General features: G+C 44.5%; 1 protein-coding gene across 4 annotated transcripts in view; it reads right to left on the reverse strand.

Annotated features, from left to right (window-relative positions):
• ZC3H18 (zinc finger CCCH-type containing 18) overlaps positions 1-18,854 on the reverse strand; it is a 62,500-nt gene extending 43,646 nt beyond the window's left edge. For 3 of the 4 annotated variants that reach the window (XM_034788459.1, XM_034788458.1, XM_034788457.1), the window contains exons 1-2: positions 8,777-9,378; positions 4,121-4,205 (exon numbers count right to left, since the gene is read on the reverse strand). In XM_034788459.1, coding sequence (XP_034644350.1) covers positions 4,121-4,205; positions 8,777-9,361 — 670 coding nt within the window. In that variant the 5' untranslated portion in view covers positions 9,362-9,378. Of the gene's footprint in view, positions 1-4,120; positions 4,206-8,776; positions 9,379-18,832 lie in introns of those variants that run through there. The other variant, XM_034788456.1, reaches the window with a different exon arrangement.
• Between the last annotated feature and the right edge of the window lie 666 nt (positions 18,855-19,520).

Here is a 19,520-nt window from a genome sequence, read left to right on the forward strand (position 1 = left end):
AGAGCTTGACGTGATTCAATCTGAATTTTCACACACTGAGATAAGGGCCTGGTGATTACATCCCAATGCATCATAGAATTATTGTAATCTGATTAAACAACACTAAGAATAAAGGACAAACAACCCCACCCAGAGAAAACTCACCTGGTTCAAACAGAGGAACACACCCCTTCCTGCGATAACACTACCAAACTCATGACAGGAAACAAACAGACACAGGAAGCCATTCAACAACACAGGTGAGCTACACTTAATGCTCAGCTCTTGGAAAAATCCCAAACAAATCCCTGTGTATTCTTCGTTCAACATAGCAGTGAAAGCAAGTCTTCCCACTCCGCCCTTTCTAGCTTTATTTTAGTTAGTTTATTTCATTTACCATTTCTACTAAAACAAAAGCATTTGGGTGAACGCAACTTTAAGGGGAAGTTGAAGGAACTCAGTCTAATACGGTCCATATTAAATTCTGTTATAAACAAGGCTTTACAAAACCAAGTCTCCACATCTTTTGAAGAAATTCCATGGAAACAGATTTTAGTTTTTAAACATTCTCCGCAGTCTTTGCAACAACGTGCTAGCATATGAGACCTTGAAAGTGAAACTGGTTAGTTTATTTCCAATGGTCAAGATGGAGAAAATGCAAAAAGCAAGCAGAAAGCACAAACAAGTTAGTTTTTAAACCTTTGTTTTAGTAATCTCAGGTGTTGTGTGTAACAAAGACAAGAAAATTTGTTTCTTAAAAATATGTTTTTTCACTCAATAGCACTCCTCTTTAATCCCAGTCCATAAAGACCTAAGTAAGTAAAATCCATTTATCCATGTCTGAATATTGGTGACATTGTAGCAGAATTTTTGGACGCCTTCCATCTCTAGCTAGCTTTGAACACTCAGCAGCTGACCTCCAATTGATCTGCCACAAATTATTTATCCATCTACTCGCTGGTCGTCCTCTACTATGAAGACCTGCCACTTTTGAGGTTAGTTCCATTTCTGTGCCTGATGGGACCAACGTGTATAAGTTTGTGTCTATTGATTTCCGACAGCAGGGTCTGCTCGTCTCCAATAATATTTCTAACATATGCATGTGTCTTAGTTTTCCCATCCAGGAGATATGCACAAGGTTTTGAAAGCACCATATCTCAAAGGCTTGAATTTTCTTCTTGTCAGCAGCATTAGTTTCCCACAATTCACATCCATAAGTCACTATGGAAAAAATTAAGCTGTTCACCAATCGAACATTTGTACATGTTGAGATGCCACCGTGTTTTCAAACTTTTGTAAAGGAGGCCATTACTTGATGAGCCATTCCTAGTCATGTTCTGATTTCTTTGGAACAGGCTCCTTGGTTGGTATGTAGGAGTCCAGATAATTTACTTGACTGCCTCTACAACTCGATGTAATCGTACTGTCAGGGTAGTCTGTTTTTGTTAATCATGTCCATGTGCATGCATTTCATTTTCACTTCATTCAGGGATAGTCCATAGTACAACAGACTCCGACATCTGTTGCTTTCCTTTAGTGGCTGTAGCAAAGAGCATTGTGTCATCAGCTATCTCAGACTGGTTAAGAGGTGTCTGCTAATGAAATCCCAGCTCCTTCCACTTTTGTCAAAACCTTCCAGGGCATGTCTTGTAACTAATTCTGCATACATGTTGAAAAGGCTTGGGGACAGAATACGCCCTTGTCTCATGCAGTGGAAAACCAGTCACTATCACCTTCGCACTGTGGTCTGTTATTGACAGTGGAGACTTGCAATGAGTTCATTGAGATGTTCTGGAATCCCCATGTCTGCCAGTATCCTCCAAAGACAGTCATGTCAGAAGGTATCAACGCTTTTGAGTAGTCAATGAAACACATGATCAATAGGTGATTAAACTCCTTGCATTTTTTAATGATATAATGGATAAGAACATAAGAATGGCCATACTTGGTCAGACCAAAGGTCCATCTAGCCCAGTATCCTGTCTTCTGACAGCAGTCAATGCCTGGTGCCCCAGAGGGAATGAACAGAACAGGGAATCATCAAGCGATCCATCCCATGTCATCCAGTCCCAGCTTCTGGCAAACAGAGGCGAGGGACACCATTCCTGCCATCCTGGCTAATAGCCACTGATGGACCTATCCTCCATGAACTTATCTAGTTCTTTTTGAATCCTGTTATAGTCTTGGCCTTCACAACGTCTTCTGGCAAAGAGTTCCACAAACTGTGCGTTGTATTAAAAAATATTTCCTTTTGTTTTAAACTTGCTGCCTATTAATTTCATCTGGTGACCCCTACTTATTGTGGTATGAGAGGACGTAACACTTCCTTATTTACTTTTCCCACACCAGTCATGATTTTATAGACCTCATATCTCCCCTTAGTGGTCTATTTTCCAAGCTGAAAAGTCCCAGTCTTATTAATCACTCCTCATAAGGAAGCTGCTCCTTTTTGTTGCCCTTTTCTGAACCTTTTCCAATTCTAATATCTTTTTTGAGATGGAGCAACCACATCTGCACTCCGTATTCAAGATGTGGGCATACCATGGATTTATATAGGCAATATGATATTTTCTGTTTTATTATCTATCCCTTTCTTAATGATTCCCAACACTGTTAGCTTTTGTGACTGCCACTGCACATTGAGTGGATGTTTTCAGAGAACTATTCACAATGACTCCAAGATCTCTTTCTTGAGTGGGAATTTAGACCCCATCTAATTTAGACCCTATCCCTATCATTTTATATGTGATGCTTGTGATCTGATCACATGTGCCTCTTCCCTCTCTGAAACCGGCTTGTTATGGTGGTTTCAGTTTCTATGATTTCACTCAAGTGCGACAATAGGGAGATAATATGATTGTTACTACATTCTGTTATGTCTCCTTTATCTGATATAGGCAGAAAGATTTCATTCGTCCAGTCATCTGGTCAGTTTCTAATCATCCATACATCGCTACACATTTTCGACATTACATCAATATGTGGTCATCAATCACTTTTAACAATTCTGCTGATACGTTATCTGCCCCCAGTGTTTTACCAGGCTTTTTTAAATATATATATAATAGCACACACCACTTCCTGTTGCAGGATTAATGGCTCCTGCTCCACACTCTCCTTTCGCGGCCCTGTATTTTAAGTGGCTCTGATGAGGCATACAGATTGTCACAGTAATCCCTCCATCGGCATTTAGTGTCATCACCTTCAGTGAGGACTCTGCCATTACGATCTGTTATCATGAAGACCATAAAGACCTAAAACTTCATTAATCCAGATTATATTGTATCAGATTTCAATAGGTCTCACATTTTTGATTTATACTGAGGGGAAAAGTTTCTCTTCCCAGACTACACTAGTAGCCTACTCAGTCTGAATCCAGTGTTCTGTGCTAAAAGGGACACTACCATTCCTCACCTAATCAATCAGCCCTGATGCTACGTCTGCCTTTAACACTGTGCCTCTTGGGAACTCTTTATAGACAGTTTCTAAAAATGTTCTGCATTTCAGAACAGCACATTTACGTGCAACGCATTGCTTGGTAGAAAAGGCAGACACTATTCACCAAATGCAATACCGAGCAGATCTGTGTTGGTGGAGCTGAGAGGAAAGGAACATGACACACCAAGTTAACATTTACAGGGAAATGCAACATTATTTCTAGCCTTGTCTTCAATAAAAGATATTTCAATAAATGTCTCTCAAAGGAAGAAGTGGAATCCTATTGTTTGGGATTTATAGAAGTAACCTGGATATTGGGCTGCAGGGAATTCTGCCCTGACAGGGCATGAACTAGACAAGAACGAATGAGTATTTTCCATCTCTAATTTGTACAATGTAATATTTTTAAAACATTGGAAGCAATATTTGATTATTAAGAGGACATCTGAAGAGATTTTTATTTCAAGGTGCAGTAAGTCATCCTTTATTTGAGGCATTCTGCACTTAAGACAGAACAATTGTTACATATTTTGCACGTTGGCCCTGTGTAAAATCAGCACTTGGCCACCATGGAAAAGAAAGGTGATCTGAGTGCTGTCTGGGACAGCGTGCCTCATGGGACTGGTAGTCTAACACTTGCACAACTGAACCAGAGAAGCCACAGAAAGCTCGATTCACTCCCTCTGCTGCAGTATATTGTTACCTTTCATGAAGAATCGGCAGGTGGGACGCGGCCTCACTTTCCTATCACTGGGATCTTTAACTTCTCCCTCCTCCAGATCATCATCCTGCAAGGCACAGAAGGACAGATGCTTAAGAGAGTCAAGTCATCATGAAAACCACAGACTCTTTCACAGTAAAATCAAAGCCAGCAACTCCAAAGTTACTGGGAATGTGTGTCCCGGGGCAACTGGGAACATACCAGTGTGATACGCACTGTGGACCTTCCTATGCCTAAGAAAGGGTAGGGAGGGTATTAATTCTCGTGTTCCAGGGAAGACTGGAAATCCTGCAAGCATCAAGAGCTTCTTAGAATCTGAAGCCTTGTCTAGGTACTAAGTTGCACCCATTTTCCATGTTTTTAAATTGTTTTAAACTGGGACAAACCCAAGTGGACACTCTGAAATCAACTGAACTGTATCATACTGATTTATCTTGAGTCCCTCCTTTAGTTTATCAATTTAAAAATGCATGTTTAATTACAATGCTGTGACTCTTGTACACAGACCAGCCCGAAAGAGTGACTGATGAGGAGAGCTGATACAGATGTTGGGAACCTACATATTAAGTTCCGGAGGAAAATTGCTGTGTTATAACACTCATTTGAATATGCCTTTATCGTGTGTAGTGACAGAATCTCATGAACAGCCTTTCAGGGAGGAAGTTAAGTCTGTTGTTTTCATAGTCCCCTGTTGCAGCAGTTGAATCACACTCCCTTCTCCACCATTCCTACCCTTTTATTTTTTAACACCACTCAGGAGTTCAGCATGGCTTATAATGGAACTCAGCAGAAATTGAGAGCCAGGATGCAGCACATGGAGAACCTTAGGAAGATGGAGTGCATAGAAGCTCTCCAAGTTACCTTCAAGATTAGTCATCCTGGAAGATCAGACATCCAAATAGGATTTATGTCTACTATGCAGCTGGGAGCGTGCTTCCCAGCTTGGGCAGATGGACGTGTGCTAGCTCTGCTCAAGGTTGCATGCTAAAAATAGCAGCACAGCCAGCAGTGGCTCAGGCTAGCCACTTGCCCACTAACACATCTGGACATCCTGGGTACGTTCTCCAGCAACAAGCCGAAGCCGTTGCCCGCGTGACCCCTAGCTACACTGCTATTTTGAGCGTGCTAGCTGAAGCAGAGCTAGCGTGCGTCTGTCTCCTCATTCTGGGAAGCACATGCCCAGCTGCAGTGTAGATGCACCCAAAAAGGTGTTGGAACCTTACCTTGACTCTCCCAACTTCTCTACCTCAAAGAGATGCAAATATTGCCATACTGTGGAACACATCTTAATAGAGAGTGTGTCTTGTGGACACCTTCCTTCTCATTAGCAATCATGACATCCCTGTAGCAACTACAGTGATTACCTCCATGGAAAAGTTATATGGGGAAAGCGTTTTATGTATTTTTAGCAACATAACAGCTGGAAACCAGGAGAAATGTCCACTTGGCCCTGGATAACCCAGCTTTCCAGGGACCCATTGTTTAATATCTCTTTCACTCTATTCCTTTCGAGATTCTCAGGCCAGAGCTCCTTTTAAAAAATGCCTGCAAATGGTGTATGTGTTTAAATCTTGTGCTAGCTTTTCTTCCCCATCAAGCTAAAAATGTCTGCAAACAGCATAAACTGCAGACAAATTAACATCCCCCTCCCCGCATAAAAGATGGGTCTTGCATTCAACATAATGTGAATGGAATAGCCAGCTTAACGCAGCTCCTTTCAATAGAACTGTGCGAAATCTTTGCAAACCTAGTGCTTGAACAAAAGAGAGTGTATTTAATTCTGTGTGGTCTAACGAGAATCAGACAGCTGGGATCCCCATGATAAGCTAATATAGGAAAGCCATTCAGAGTGCAAATTCATCTTGCATATTAGTGTGGACAGCGTTCCCAGGAATCCCTAGCAATCGGGAGGAACACTTTAGCATTGTATCAAGATACATGTGAAAAGTTATTCTGAAATGATTTTAGGGATCCAGTAAATTTAATTGCTTGGGTTCTCCCACCACAAGGATTTCAGGTAATATAGAACATAGAAATGTCTAACCTAGGGTGGGCAATAATTTTTGCAGGAGGCCACTCCACAAATGTTGGTAAGTCATCACGGGCCGTACATTTCTACTATATTAATGGAGGGGGTCTAGGCGGGAGCTCTGGGCTGGTGCAGTGTGTTGGGGTGCAGGAGAGAGTGAGGGCTCTGGGAGGGAGTTTGGTTCAGGAGGCGGCTCTGGGCTGGGGCGGGGGATTGGGGTGCAGGAGGGGGTTCTGACCTGGGGCAGGGGATTGGGGTGCAGGAGGAGGTGTGGGGTGCAGGCTCTGGCTGGGAGGCGCTTACCACAGGCAGCTCCCAGCCAGCAGGACAGCAGGGCTCAGGCAGGCTGCCTGCATGTCACAGCTCCATTCCGCTCCCAGAAGTGGCTGCGGCTGGCTGCTGCTGGCACATTTCTGCGCGCCCCTTGGGGGGATGGGGACAGTGGGGGTCTGTGTGCTGCCCGCGGCCGCAAGCACCACCCCCGCAGTTCCCATTGGCCGGTTTCCACCAGGGGTGCGCAGAGACATGCTAGCAGCAGCTATCTGCTTCCAGGAGTGGCGTGGGGTCACGGCAGGCAGGCAGCCTGCCTGAGTGCCCCGCTACGCTGAAGGACTTTTAGCGGCCTGGAGATCACGAGGGGGCAGCCAGAGAGCCTGGCAGGCTGGACAGAAACGTTAGAGGGGCCGGATCCGGCCCGCGGGCTGTATTTTGCCCATCCCTGGTTTAACCTGGAGTGAAACTGAGTCAGAACATTTGAGTCGTTTGAAAATATATAATGTATTTTATCAGATCACCTTCCACAATGAGCAGAACATAAGAGGAAACATGTGATCCTGACCACTGAGTTAGCCAAAGCACCACGTGATTAACCCGATAAAGAAAATTCAAGATATTTGTCAGAGGATTGCTGATTGGGGTGTGAGCAGTTTTGTTCAGACCTTTGGGCTAAGAATTGAGCCATTCCACTGATCAAAACAAACAAAGACAGGTGGTCAATGCAGGAAAGATCATTTTTGTTACTGTATTCTTCCTACAAGCTTTAGGACACACTTCTACTTGATTAAAAAAGGACTTGAGGTCTTTTTGAAGAAGCCCTAATAAGCTAAATCCTCTGTCATTCACACAAGTTTCCTGAACATTTTATCACAATGGGGTAGTTCAGCCAGACATCAATGCATAATTTGCGTTCTATGCTAACTTCAGCTAATGCTGGTCTACACAGTTTCCACTCCGATATGAACCTCTTTTTCAAAAAATGTCACTGCCAGCTGCAGCCCAACTGAAAAACAAATTGAAACGACAGACTATTATTTTGTATGTCTCCTCCAATTAACTTCCTCTCCTTTAGTCGTCAGCAGAGAACATCCTACTTTTCTACCCTGACCTCCTAGCTCTCAGGTTTGGGCAACCTTCTTTGGCTGAGTATGACTAGAAATGACTCTTTTCCAAACCCATTGCTTCCTTGCTTGCTTATCGAGTGGTGCTGCAGTGACAAACTTTCCCTGCCCAGTTGCACCTCTTGCACGAGGAACAAGAAACAGAGCCAAGAAATTGCACTTGGGTCTCTGACATAGAGGAATTAATGCTAACCACCCGGCTTTTATATTTTAAATGCTGTCTTACACTCCCAATAGTCAGAGTGAAGTGTGGTCTACATACAAGACTGGGAGCCCATAGGAAGGGTTCTAGGCCCTGATCTGTGGTATTGAGAAAGTCATTTCACCACCAATTCATTCTCCTCCACCTGTAAAATGGCACTAACATTACACACGGTGACTGAAGAGTGCCGCTATGCAGCACTCTGGGCACAAAGTACGAAGTAAGCGCTATTGACCACAATTCCTAATGGGATCGGTCACTTTGCCTTTGAGTATAAACTCAGATCAGTCACCACAGGAAGCGTGCATCACCAAAGCGGCAGACAACAACTTACTTCTAGTGTCAGCTCTTTTTGTTATGTTGTTTGTACAGTGCCTAGCACAATGGAGTCCTGATCCATGACGAGGGTTTTATGGCACTATTGCAATACAAACAAATACAATCTATTTTAAGCACGTGGGTTTGCCACACATGCCGGATATCCCATCCGCAGGACCCATTATAGCCTGGTCGGTTAACAATGTACAACTGATGGCATAGATTGTAAGCGCCTAGTTGGCTAACTAGTGCTAGCATTACCCAAAAGTCCTTTGCGAGCAAAGGTAGAAATCTGAAGCTCTGGAGACCCTGTGCACTGATCAGGACCAAGTTTAACTTGAGACATCTTTACAGCTGTTGTGCACAACAGGCTTTTCCAGAGTACACAGCAACTAAAGTCACAGTTATGTACACACAGGCCTCCCTTTTCAGAAACATGCATCTCATTTATATGCTGGGGCATAACCGGAGCTCGTGAGGAATGGGCAGTGATGGACAGTTTGAGAGCCTACAGTCGGTAGATAAATTAGGCCAAAAAAAGCTACTGTAGATATTCACATCAAATATGACAGATGTTCAGGGCACGACAGCCTAAGAGCCAGCTAATTCTGACTCCAAGGGCAGAACACCACATTTCCCCACCCCACACAGGCGCTGCTGAATTCCCTCCCCTAAGGGAAACTCAAACTTACATCAATCTCGCCATCATCAATTTCTCCATCATCTTCCTCTTTCTTCTTCTCTTTGAGGGGATCCTGGCCATCCTTTTCATCGTCGCTTTTACTGTTGGATTTCTTCTCGTCCTCGGGTGCATCGTCTCCCTTCTCCTCCTCCTCGTCATCCTCACCCCCCGCCTTCTCTGCCTCATCCTCTGGAACAGCAGCACTTGGCTCCTCGGGAACCTCCTCATCGTAGTCCAATTCATGCTCATCCAGTTCCCGAGTGACAGAGGATGCTTCGTCTCCAAGATCAATTGTCCGGTCTTCCTCCTCCTCCTTGTGACACGGGGAGCTCTTCAGCTCCCTGCTCTGCTCATTATTGTCAGAGTCCTGAGACTTGGTTTCACTTAAATGGTCCTCCTCATCTGAGTGGTTCTCCTCTTCACCCTGACTCAGTCCCCTGGCCGCATCCTCCTCTTCCTCCAGAATGTTGCCATGACCCTCTCCATCCAGTTCCCGATCTGAGCCACTCTCTTTCAGGATTTCGTCGTCTGAGAGCTGCTGGTCCTCCTCCTCGGGAGAGCAGGGGTGTTGCTCAGGGCTGTCGGAAACATCCATCAGTACTTGCTAGTCTGCTAAGGGCAAACACAATACGTTTAGTACGTGGAACAAAAACCCTATCCTCACTCATTGTATAAAATACAGGAATCCAGTTTGTATCTTTCTACTGGAGGAGATGTTGCCTGAATGCATGGTCAGGGCTTACCTTAATATATTAATAAAGAAGAGACTACAGATGGTCTCAGCTTACTCCGCGGATCGAAAGAAGTTTAAATATCCAAACATCTTAAACTGTTTATTCCAGTACTGTCAAAGACTGATTACTTAAACAGGATGCTACACCTTGTGCATGCACAGATACAACCTCAGCCTAGGATTTCACCTGTTTTCCAAGCTACACAGGGTGAGGCCAGATCACTACTTGGATAGGCGGCGTCCCAAAAAAGTTCCAGATGCTGCAAGAAACGGTGTGGTACTCTTCCCTAGAAGACGATACTTAACTAGAACCTCAGCATGGTGATATGCTGCAGCTTTGGGATGACATGTAATATAGAAGACCTAACCAGACATAGTTAAAGATCCAAAGATAATCACATTCGGTCTACCTAAAGTAATTCCCCTCTCATTTCAACTGGATAAGTTCTTTTTCACATCTCCCCCTAAAAGTGGTGGGCAGCATTGCTGGTGTAAAATGGCTGCTGCGTTGCACCCCAGAGGTAGCTGTATTTCAACAAGACGTGGGTGAGCTCTATACATTCAGGGTCTGATTTCAGAAGTGCTTAGTTCCCACAAATCTATCTGAAGTAAATGGGAGCAATGGATGGTGCAGCTACTCCGATAACCTGGAACACAAATTGTAATGAATTTTGGTAAAATCAGCTATATATATATATATTGGCCAGAGCAAAGACAAAATGAGAACTGTATGTATGTGTGACTGGTTTAGATTATTAAGAAACGTTTAATAAAGTTAAATTTAGAATGCAAAACTATGTCTAAGCACCACCCTCTCTATATAGTAACACTGTATCCAAAATATCTTTAAGTAAACATTTCAATATCAAATATATCCATGTGCTGCATCGTGTCTTTTTTTGTATGTTCAATATGAACATTTAAAAAATTAGGTCTCTGCTTATAATAGAAAAGATAAGTACAGTAATGATAAGAGGCAAGGCAGAAGGCATTTCAGAAGTAATACATCAAACGCATTTGTGTTCCACAAAGGAGAAGGCTGACTTTATAGGGGACTGGATGGCCCAGGGAACTGATAAAGAGGTATAGGTCTTCTGACCTCCAGGTAAACTTGTTACCATTTGATAGCTCTTTGGTACTCTATGCAGTTACCTTAACCCTGAGAACAAAGTACATATCACCAGACACACCACAATAACTGGCACCAGTTGGCAGTCTCAGAAGCAGCCCAGGACTGAATGGGCATGGGTCTAAACTGGGTATAGAGGTTACTCCTCCAGAATGCTGGAGAGGCAAACTAATGGTGTAGCATGGGGAAGTTTGTACTGTAGTTCTCCATCCTGTACCTATGGCATGATTAAACAGAGGCTTTAAGTTCCCAGCACTGTCAATCTAACGCTTTTCCAAACTACTAAATTCACCATTAATTTTTTATTAAAAACACACAGAGATGCACGCGCGCACACACAGTCTGACTTTTCTTTGTGAAAGCGTTCTATAATAACGTAGGTTTGGAAGGGCAGGAGGCAGAGGTTAGAAGTCAAGAGGAGACCTGGTATTAGGCTTGTTAAGGTACCTTTATAGCTGAAAGAAAAATCATGGGATTGCAAATCAGTTTTATTAAATTCCCTCACAGACCAATTCCATCCCCCAAAATATGCATCATGCTTCACTCAACGGATTCATCTCCATTATAGATCACTGAAAGCTTGTTCACTTTGTGGAACAACTGCAGTTGAGAGCTGCATAAAGTGCCAGATTTTCATGGTTTACATTTAAACCCTTCAAATGCAAGATGCTACACGTATAAAATATTATATTAAACCAAGCAGAAGGGAGCTTCTTTAAGGAGACAACCCATGTCTCCTTCAAACAGTTTGTATCCAATAATTCTACTTCTGTGTGAAGAAAAAGAGTTACCACCACCAGTCAGCTGTGCAGTATTTTCTCCTCTCCTGATCCACAGCTAGCTCACTCACTCTTCACTACTGAGTTTCTTTGACCCAGACTGTAGCAAAAGAGACTGCCATTTACCTTAGCGGTAGGCAATTGACGATGACAGGGGCATGCTAGGTCACTAGTGGTCAAGCAGACTGCCATGAAATCTAAACAGATTTTAAGACTGAAAAAACAAGTCTCCGAATTTTCAACACCAAACCCTAGCTGATTATTATGGAACTTGGATCTCAGCACTGAAATGGGACAGGAAGGGTGTTACAGGCAACATGGTTTAGTAGTTAGAGCCCAGGAGAGGAAGCCAGGAACTCTGGAACTCCAATCCTTGCTACCGATTTGCTATGTTGGCTTGGGCAAGTTGCTTAGCTTGGGTTTCTCAGTTTCCTCATCTGTTAAAAACAGCAACAAAAGAGCCTTAGTTTCCCCCGACTTTTGTTTTTGTGCCTTCTTCCAGGAGCCCCCCCTGCCCGGATCGCTCTCACTCCCAGTCAGCCCAGTTTACCACTGAGATTATGGTAAAGACATTTTAGTAGTAGCTTCTAGTGTTTCTCAGCACACAGAACTTCCTCAAATGACCAACTTTGTGATTTTATTAAGAAATTAAAAACTCAATAAAAACATAGCTAATTGCTTCCTGCTAATTGCAGCGCTGGACAGTTCCGTACGTTATGGGACAGATTTCAAATAAATTGTGCTTTCAAAAACATTTAAAGGTTGCTGCTGAACTCAAATGTCAGTCACAAATTGTTACTTTCTGTAAGAACAGTTCTATGACCATTTTAATTATCTAACTGCCTGAGAAATTACCCTTTCCAGCACATGCATGGCAATTTACTTCCAATTGGTTACATCTCACATAAAAGGTCAACATTAACAGGCCTGGAGAAACGTACAAACTGTCAAGCAAAGATGAAATAGGGGAATTTATTTGTTTTCTAACCTGCTGCAAACGAGTTGTTTCAAAAGAGGATGCAGGTTAGGGGATGTGAAGGGAGTGGGAGAAAATGTGCTTGTGCTCATTTTATCAATTTAGCTGCTGAGTACAAATGTTCACCTCTGCTGGCTGTTATTAAAACTACAACAAAATCACAGTCTAGTCCTGGTACCTCTCTCTCCTGTTGAGCTCCACTAAGAAGTGATGGAAGGGACAAATGTATATAAAACCAGTGCTGTCTTTAATAACCACATTCACAAAGGCAAGTGTTCATGTTAGTTCATTACATATTTCCTGCTTCCCAACAGCAGCATTGCAAGTTTCCCCATACCGATCCTCAGCAACAGGCCTCAAACCTCGTCTGCTGGGTCATCTCTAAGGCTACTTTGATGAGGCAGCGCACATGGGAAGCTTGCATTGCCTGCTGTTACGTGGATACACAGAGAGCCCTCGGTTCAGTCAGCTCATCAGTCTCTATGGCCATCACTCTGCCTCAGTTCACCAGTACAATAGAAAAACTACGCCCAGACGAACGAATGCTGTGATTATCATGCTACAAGCAACTATATGGAAATCAAGAAAACCCACCACAAGAATCACAAGGTGAAACTAGAACCAGGAAAAAAGTGGGGAGATAAAATGGTGCAACAATTTTTTATACTAACATGGGGACAGGAGTGGCCATCATTCTCCTTGTAGGCCACTATCTGTTGTTCTTTCAGTGAAAGGAAGGTTAGTGAAAATCCCAGCCTAAACTTTACTCCAAGAAGTTTAGATTGACAGCATTTACCACCCTACCAGAGCAATCAATCCCACCCTGGCTGACGTGGCGATGCCTAGGCCCTAGATGACACACTTGTCTCCAAGTTCTCAGATTCCCCAAACAGGTCCAGAGGACTGGAGGGAAAGCAAGTGAGGAAGCTGTGCTAACGCCACAACAGTTTTATTTGGAGCAGTATTACAGAAGTCTGATAGGACAGGAAGAGATGCATTGTGACTGGCTGAGAGCCTTGCTTATACCGTGGAGGTGAACTAAACAGATCTGTTCAAAGAAAAGGAAGAACTCTGAACCTCATGCTACAAAATTGGCCCAGTTTATAACGGGTTAAAGGCAAATTTGTGAGAAATACAAATGGATTGGGGGGGAGGGGGAGAACTACCAATCCACATATAATGCTACAGGATTTATAACCTAGAGTTATGTGGCAATAAACCAATTAATAAATATTACCTTCAACTTAACGCACTTCAAAACCACTTCATAATTTATGGGTGGGGCCACCTCTGTTTAAGGTCGCCTGACTTTTTCCATTAGAAAACCCTGTTTTCAGTTGCCTGTAACTTTGCCAAACTTTAACCTGAATCAGTGCCTGAACCAGGCTGGGGCTTTGTTTTTTTTTTTCCCTTGAAAGTTTCATCTAAAACATTTCAGTTGTTTCTGAGAATGGGATTGTAGAAAAATGTTGGTTTCACTCAAGTTAAAAAAAATGCCTTCATGCGTTGGATCTGGGATTTTAAATTTGGCACGCAGGGTTGTTCTGGTGCCAGGGATGTACCTTTTGCTGTCCCCATGAGAATTCACCCACATTTGGCCAAGTTATTAGCCTTTGAAAAAAATCTAGTTCACATACGCTCAGTAGAGACTTGCTAGACTTTGGGAGCTAAATTCTCCTAAGATTCTGCCTGCACTGAGCATTCTGCATCCTTCACAGTTTCTACATGTGACTGGACTGTGCATGTGTTATCCCCACAGAGCAACTGAACATGTTCCATCGCAAGGGTGCAGAGGCTGAGCAGGACCGTCAATTGCACCTCCCTTGCTGCCAAGGGTTGTGGCACCAGAACTGAAAGCAGGGAGACTGTCTCTCCTTTGCTTTCAAAGCCTCTACCTTCCTCCCTCCAAGCCAGGCAACATAAAGGAGGAAACCGTTTGACCTGACTGCAGAAGGGTAACGTCAAAAGTGTGGCACAAATGTAGGGTCCCCAATTTGAGATGCCAAGGGTCTGCCTATTCAGAGCAGAGCTCCCAGTGACTCAGCTGCAACTGTGAGTGCTCAGCATTTCCGTAACTTTGACCCTAAGTGTCTCATGTTCGGTACCCAGAAAATGAGGAACACAATGGCTACCTATGGAAACTTTGGTTTAAGTGACTTGCCTATCACACAGGAATTCTGTGGCAGAGGCAGGGATAGAATCCAATTTGCTACAGTAACATTCTTCTTTTCCTGCAATCCCCTGCCTCATTCACTATACATGTTCCAGATCTGTGACACATGACGCAGGGATGCGAAAGGCAAAAAGCCTCATTCACTACACAGTCCTGATTCATCCCCAAAGCGGGCCCATCCTGTGCACTGAATGAGGCAGATATCCTGAGGGAAAAAAATAGAATGTGATCATGCAATAAAAGACTATCATAATGCAGATGCAAGAGGTGGCAAAATTAAGGTTGCATGGACAACCTGAGTTCTGGCATTTCCTAACTTTTGAGTGTTTGACTTTGCAAACTCAGTGTTGTTTTAATGTAGGTTTTTGGATGTAAATATGAACAAACCCTCAGACTATCACTGCAAGGTATTTAAGGTATCCTCATTTTTACAGTACGTAAAACGGATCTGCTTACTGAGGAGAGGTGAAAAGGGCAGTCTGTTCATATTTATCCCACTTCTGGTATGTTAAAATAAACTTGTACCAACCAAAGACCAATAAAAATGTTCTTTAAAAAAAATTGCAATAGATTTTTTTTAATACAAAAGTATTCTTCTGCACTTTTGCAAGTTAAACAAGACAGCATTGGAGCTATGCAGGAGAAATTTCACATTGAAATTTGGAAATGGAAACAATTACCAAATGCAATAAAAAACAGCTTAACTAGTGAAGAGATTTTGATTAATAAAATGGAAATAATTTGTAAAGTACTGTTCATAACATAAGGATGTTATTTTTTGAAATATGATTTTTAACCTGACTTGCCCAAGGCAACAGAGCCTAGATTAGAACTCAGGAATTCCAAGCTTCTGGTCCCGTGCTCAAGACTATGCTCAACTCCTATTGTCTGGAAAAGTAACAATGTCAAAGGAGAGACAAGGTGGGTGTGGCAATATCTTCTATTGGACCAACTTCTGTTGGTGACAGAGACATGCTTTCGAGCTTACAAAGAGTTCAATTTGTCTCTCTCACCAACAGAAGTTGGTCCAATAAAAGATATTGCCTCATCCACCTTGTCTCTCTAATATCCTGGGACCTGAATACACCATTGAATATTATTGTGATTTTTGATGCAAAAGACTATCTACCACAAAGGCAAGGTTACCTGGATGGCAAGATAGATCGGAATACCCAAGAGGACTGAGTGTGACTTCATAGTTAGGCTGTTATGGTGCCTGAGGAGTTTACACTTAATAAACGGTTGGGGAAAACTAAGTATAGAATTCTCATCCAATTGGGGTTTGTGACCTGCTTCTTAACAGCCTGTCCTGAAGTTGGTACTCATGTTCTTGAGTTACTGCAGCACAGTTTGACAGGTACACCGAACAGAGAGGCTGGATTCTAACTAACACTGTTGCCCTCATTGTGTGGAGTTAAGTGTATAAGGGAAATAGTTTAGACAGAAGTATCTACTGGAAATAGTTTAGAGAAAAAATAAAAACAATGGAATTTAAGGTAACTTAGTGTTCTGGGCTCAGGGCCCTTGTCAATGCCTTTTACAAGAAATAGTGCTAAATTCAGTCCTCTCTTGCTGTATGCATATCCCAGTGAAATCAACAGGAGCTGTCCACATGACTAAGGGCAGAATTTATCCACTTTTAACAAAGATGTTTTAAATTGCTGGAGATGTACATTTCTTATTTGGACAAGCGGTCTTAAAGTAGGTGTTAATCAAAATCTGTCGCTAGAGCTCTCTTTCTGCAGAAGGAAAATTCCATTATTTGAGGAGTATTTGACAGAAACTGGTTAAAAGGTACAACTATTTAAGTAGTATATTCAATTAAATCTACAGAAAGTTAAGCTTTGCCTACAATAGCAAACCCAGCTGCTGAAAACAATCTGTTAGCAGTAAGTCCACTGAACTGGTGCTGAAAACAGTAAGTTGCTGTCATCAGGTCTTAAGAATGCTTTCTGTAACCATGCTGAAAACGGTTTTGTCCTAGATACACTAAAATCTATTTAAGCAAATGTTTGAAAAACCCAGTCTCCCGGGACTAATAGAAAAGCTTTCTTGGGCAAATGTCATCAATTTCCACAGAACCTAAACTTTCATTAAAAAAAAAAAAAGGTTTAACTATCATTATTGAAAAGAAAACCTTCCAACGTATAAGCCCATGAAGTAATGTCTCCCTCAGCTCCAGCATCTCTGCAACTGCTCAGGCTCTCCAAACTACAGCAAAGTGGAAACTGATCAGAGTATTGTCAATTTCAATATTGGAATTCCATGAGCCATCAGTGAAACAGGTCAATTTCATTCTGGGGACTTCAGAAAGCTCTGAGCATCAGAGCCAGGCTCTGGAGAGAAGGACACCTTATAAAACAGAAGTTGAGGGAGAAACAATTAGAAGACACCCCTCCTCAGTACAGCTAGGAGGTTGTGGGAGAGGCAGCCCCCTAGCTGCTGAAACGATTGTTAGGGGTCTCCTTTAGTCTACCTCTCCCATAATCTTGTAGCTGCTACTGTTGGACCATGCAAAGCTTTTCTAATATCTGTGAAAGTCCCACTTTAAACTATTGGCACATCAGTCTAACTACAGAGAATAAATTAATTTGTTAAGCTTATTAAGTACATTATTCATTAATAATTAGGTTTTAGAGTTAAACTGCATTAAAATAAGTTGAGTGAGATGGTTAGTAAGTTTGTTTACACTAGGAAGAGCTCTTAACCTCTTTCCACCACTCTGGATAAACCCTGTGAAGATCAGGAGAAAGAATTCACACATTTGACCTAGTTCATACTACTGCTGGAACAGTGCTAGTAACAACTGTTTCAAAAGAGTTGAACCACTGCTGACAGATTTTTCTGAAAATCAAGTCAGTGAGTAACTCCGGAGCACAATTCTAAGGAAAAAACCCTGTCCACACTGCTCAGGGAACTCAACCTAGAAACAGCTGTACCATGGAGAGGCCTTAGGGCTACTGTTTCACTGTGCAGACGAAACAACCCAACAGGGAATAGATACCTATATTGCAAAGACTACCATTCTAAACAAAAGGGTTAGAGCATCTAATTTATGAGTTCAGTAACACAACACCTATGTTCCTAATATGCAAAAATCATTCTAAAACAAATCCACATATGCAATGTCACGAGAAGTGACAAGAGAAAAACAAGTTTAGATGTAAAACATTATGCATTAAAAGCATAGAGAGCAGCATCTGGATTTCCGGAGAGCATGTTTTCCAGACAGCCCTGAAGGGTTTTCAACAGTAATGCTTTTTCCTTTGCCTCACTTAAGGTCACTTTGCATCTATCCATAATTCTGAACAAGCTGTCCAGTTTAAATAATCCATCATCTCCCCATATATTTACCAGTGGGTATGCTAGCTCAGACCCTCACCTTCCCCAGATACCACCTGTACCTAGTCACTTGGGTGCCGCTGTGGTTCTCAACCAGGGCTCCAGGGCCCCCTGGAAGGGGGGGGGGCACAAGCACCTTTCAGGGGAGCCACCAAGCAGGGCCAGCATTAGACTTGCTGGGGCCCAGGGTAGAAAGCCAAAGCCCCACAGTATGGAGCTGAAGCCCAGGGCTGAAGCCAACACCTGAGCAATGTAGCTTCATGGGGCCTCAGGCAAATATCCTGCTTGCTACCTCTTAACTCGGTCCCTGGCTTTTTTATGCAGTTATTGTGGCACAGGGGGGGGGGGGGGGGGGGGGGGGGGGGGAGGAGAAGGGGGTTCAGAAGGAAAAAGGTTGAGAACCCCTGACATGCAGCACAACCCTGCCCTAAACCTCCACTGCCCACCCATGGTCAGGGCTGCCTGCAACCCCACCCCAGTCAGGTCCTATTGCAGCCCCCAATGTCTCACCCCTCTCACTTAGCCCCTCAAACCCACTCAGCCCGCAGGTCCCCGCCTCTCCATACAGCTTCCTCCCTTCAACCCCGTCCTGGGGAGGGGAACCAGATCCCTCCTGGTGTCCCCCTCCCCACCTGGAGTAAGCCCCCCCCCCCGTACCGCCCAGACCCCGATCCTCCCAGCCTGGGGCTCACAACCCCACTGCAGCCCCTCCCCCAGGGTCAGGCTCCCCTGTAGCCCCGAGCCCCTCCGCTGCCCGCACCATCCCCATGTGGGGCCAGGTCCTCCCCCCGCCCTCCATCCTGGGAGTCGGGCCCGCCCCGCGCCAAGGGCCCAGCCCCTCCTCCTGCCCGGGGGCCGGAGCCCGGCGCGGCCCCCCCGGCGCCCGGCTCCCTGGAGCCCCCCCCGGCGGCTAGGCCGCCCCCCGGCTCCTCACCTGGGCGGGGGCGGGCGGCTCGCGCGGGGCGGGGGAGGGGGAGCGGCAGCGCCTCCGAGGCGGGTGGGGGAGGCGGCTCCGGCTCTCGGCGCGGGCGGCGCGGGACGGGGCCTCTACTCGCGGCGGCGGCGCAGGGCGGCCATTGTGTGACATCATCGGAACGCGACAGCCTCCCGGAGCGGGGCGCCCCCGCCCCCACCCGGCCGGCCTTAAAGGGGCAGCGGCACCAGGCAACGTGTGTGTAGGTGTGTGTGTAGAAGGGGCTGTCAGTGTGTGTGTATAGCAGGCTCGAGGGGGAGACAGTGTGTGTAGCAGTGTGTGTAGTAGGCTGGGGGGGAGTGGGCAGTGTGTGTGTAGCAGGCTCGGGAAGGTGGGCAGTGTATGTGTGCTGGGGCAGGCAGTGTGTGTGTATGTGTAGCAGGCTGGAGGGTGGGTAGTGTGTGTGTGTGTGTATGTGTGTAGCAGGCTCGAGGGGCAGGCAGTGTGTGTGTGCTGGGGGGCAGGCAGTGTGTGTGTGTGTGTGTAGTAGGCTGGGGGGAGTGGGCAGTGTGTGTGTAGTAGGCTGGGGGGGAGTGGGCAGTGTGTGTGTGTGTAGCAGGCTCGGGGGGGTGGGCAGTGTGTGTGTGCTGGGGCAGGCAGTGTGTGTGTGTGTAGCAGGCTAGGGGGGGAGAGGGCAGTGTGTGTGTGT

This window comes from Trachemys scripta, chromosome 13 (genome assembly GCF_013100865.1).
Source record: "Trachemys scripta elegans isolate TJP31775 chromosome 13, CAS_Tse_1.0, whole genome shotgun sequence".
Classification (NCBI taxonomy): Eukaryota; Metazoa; Chordata; order Testudines; family Emydidae; genus Trachemys; species Trachemys scripta.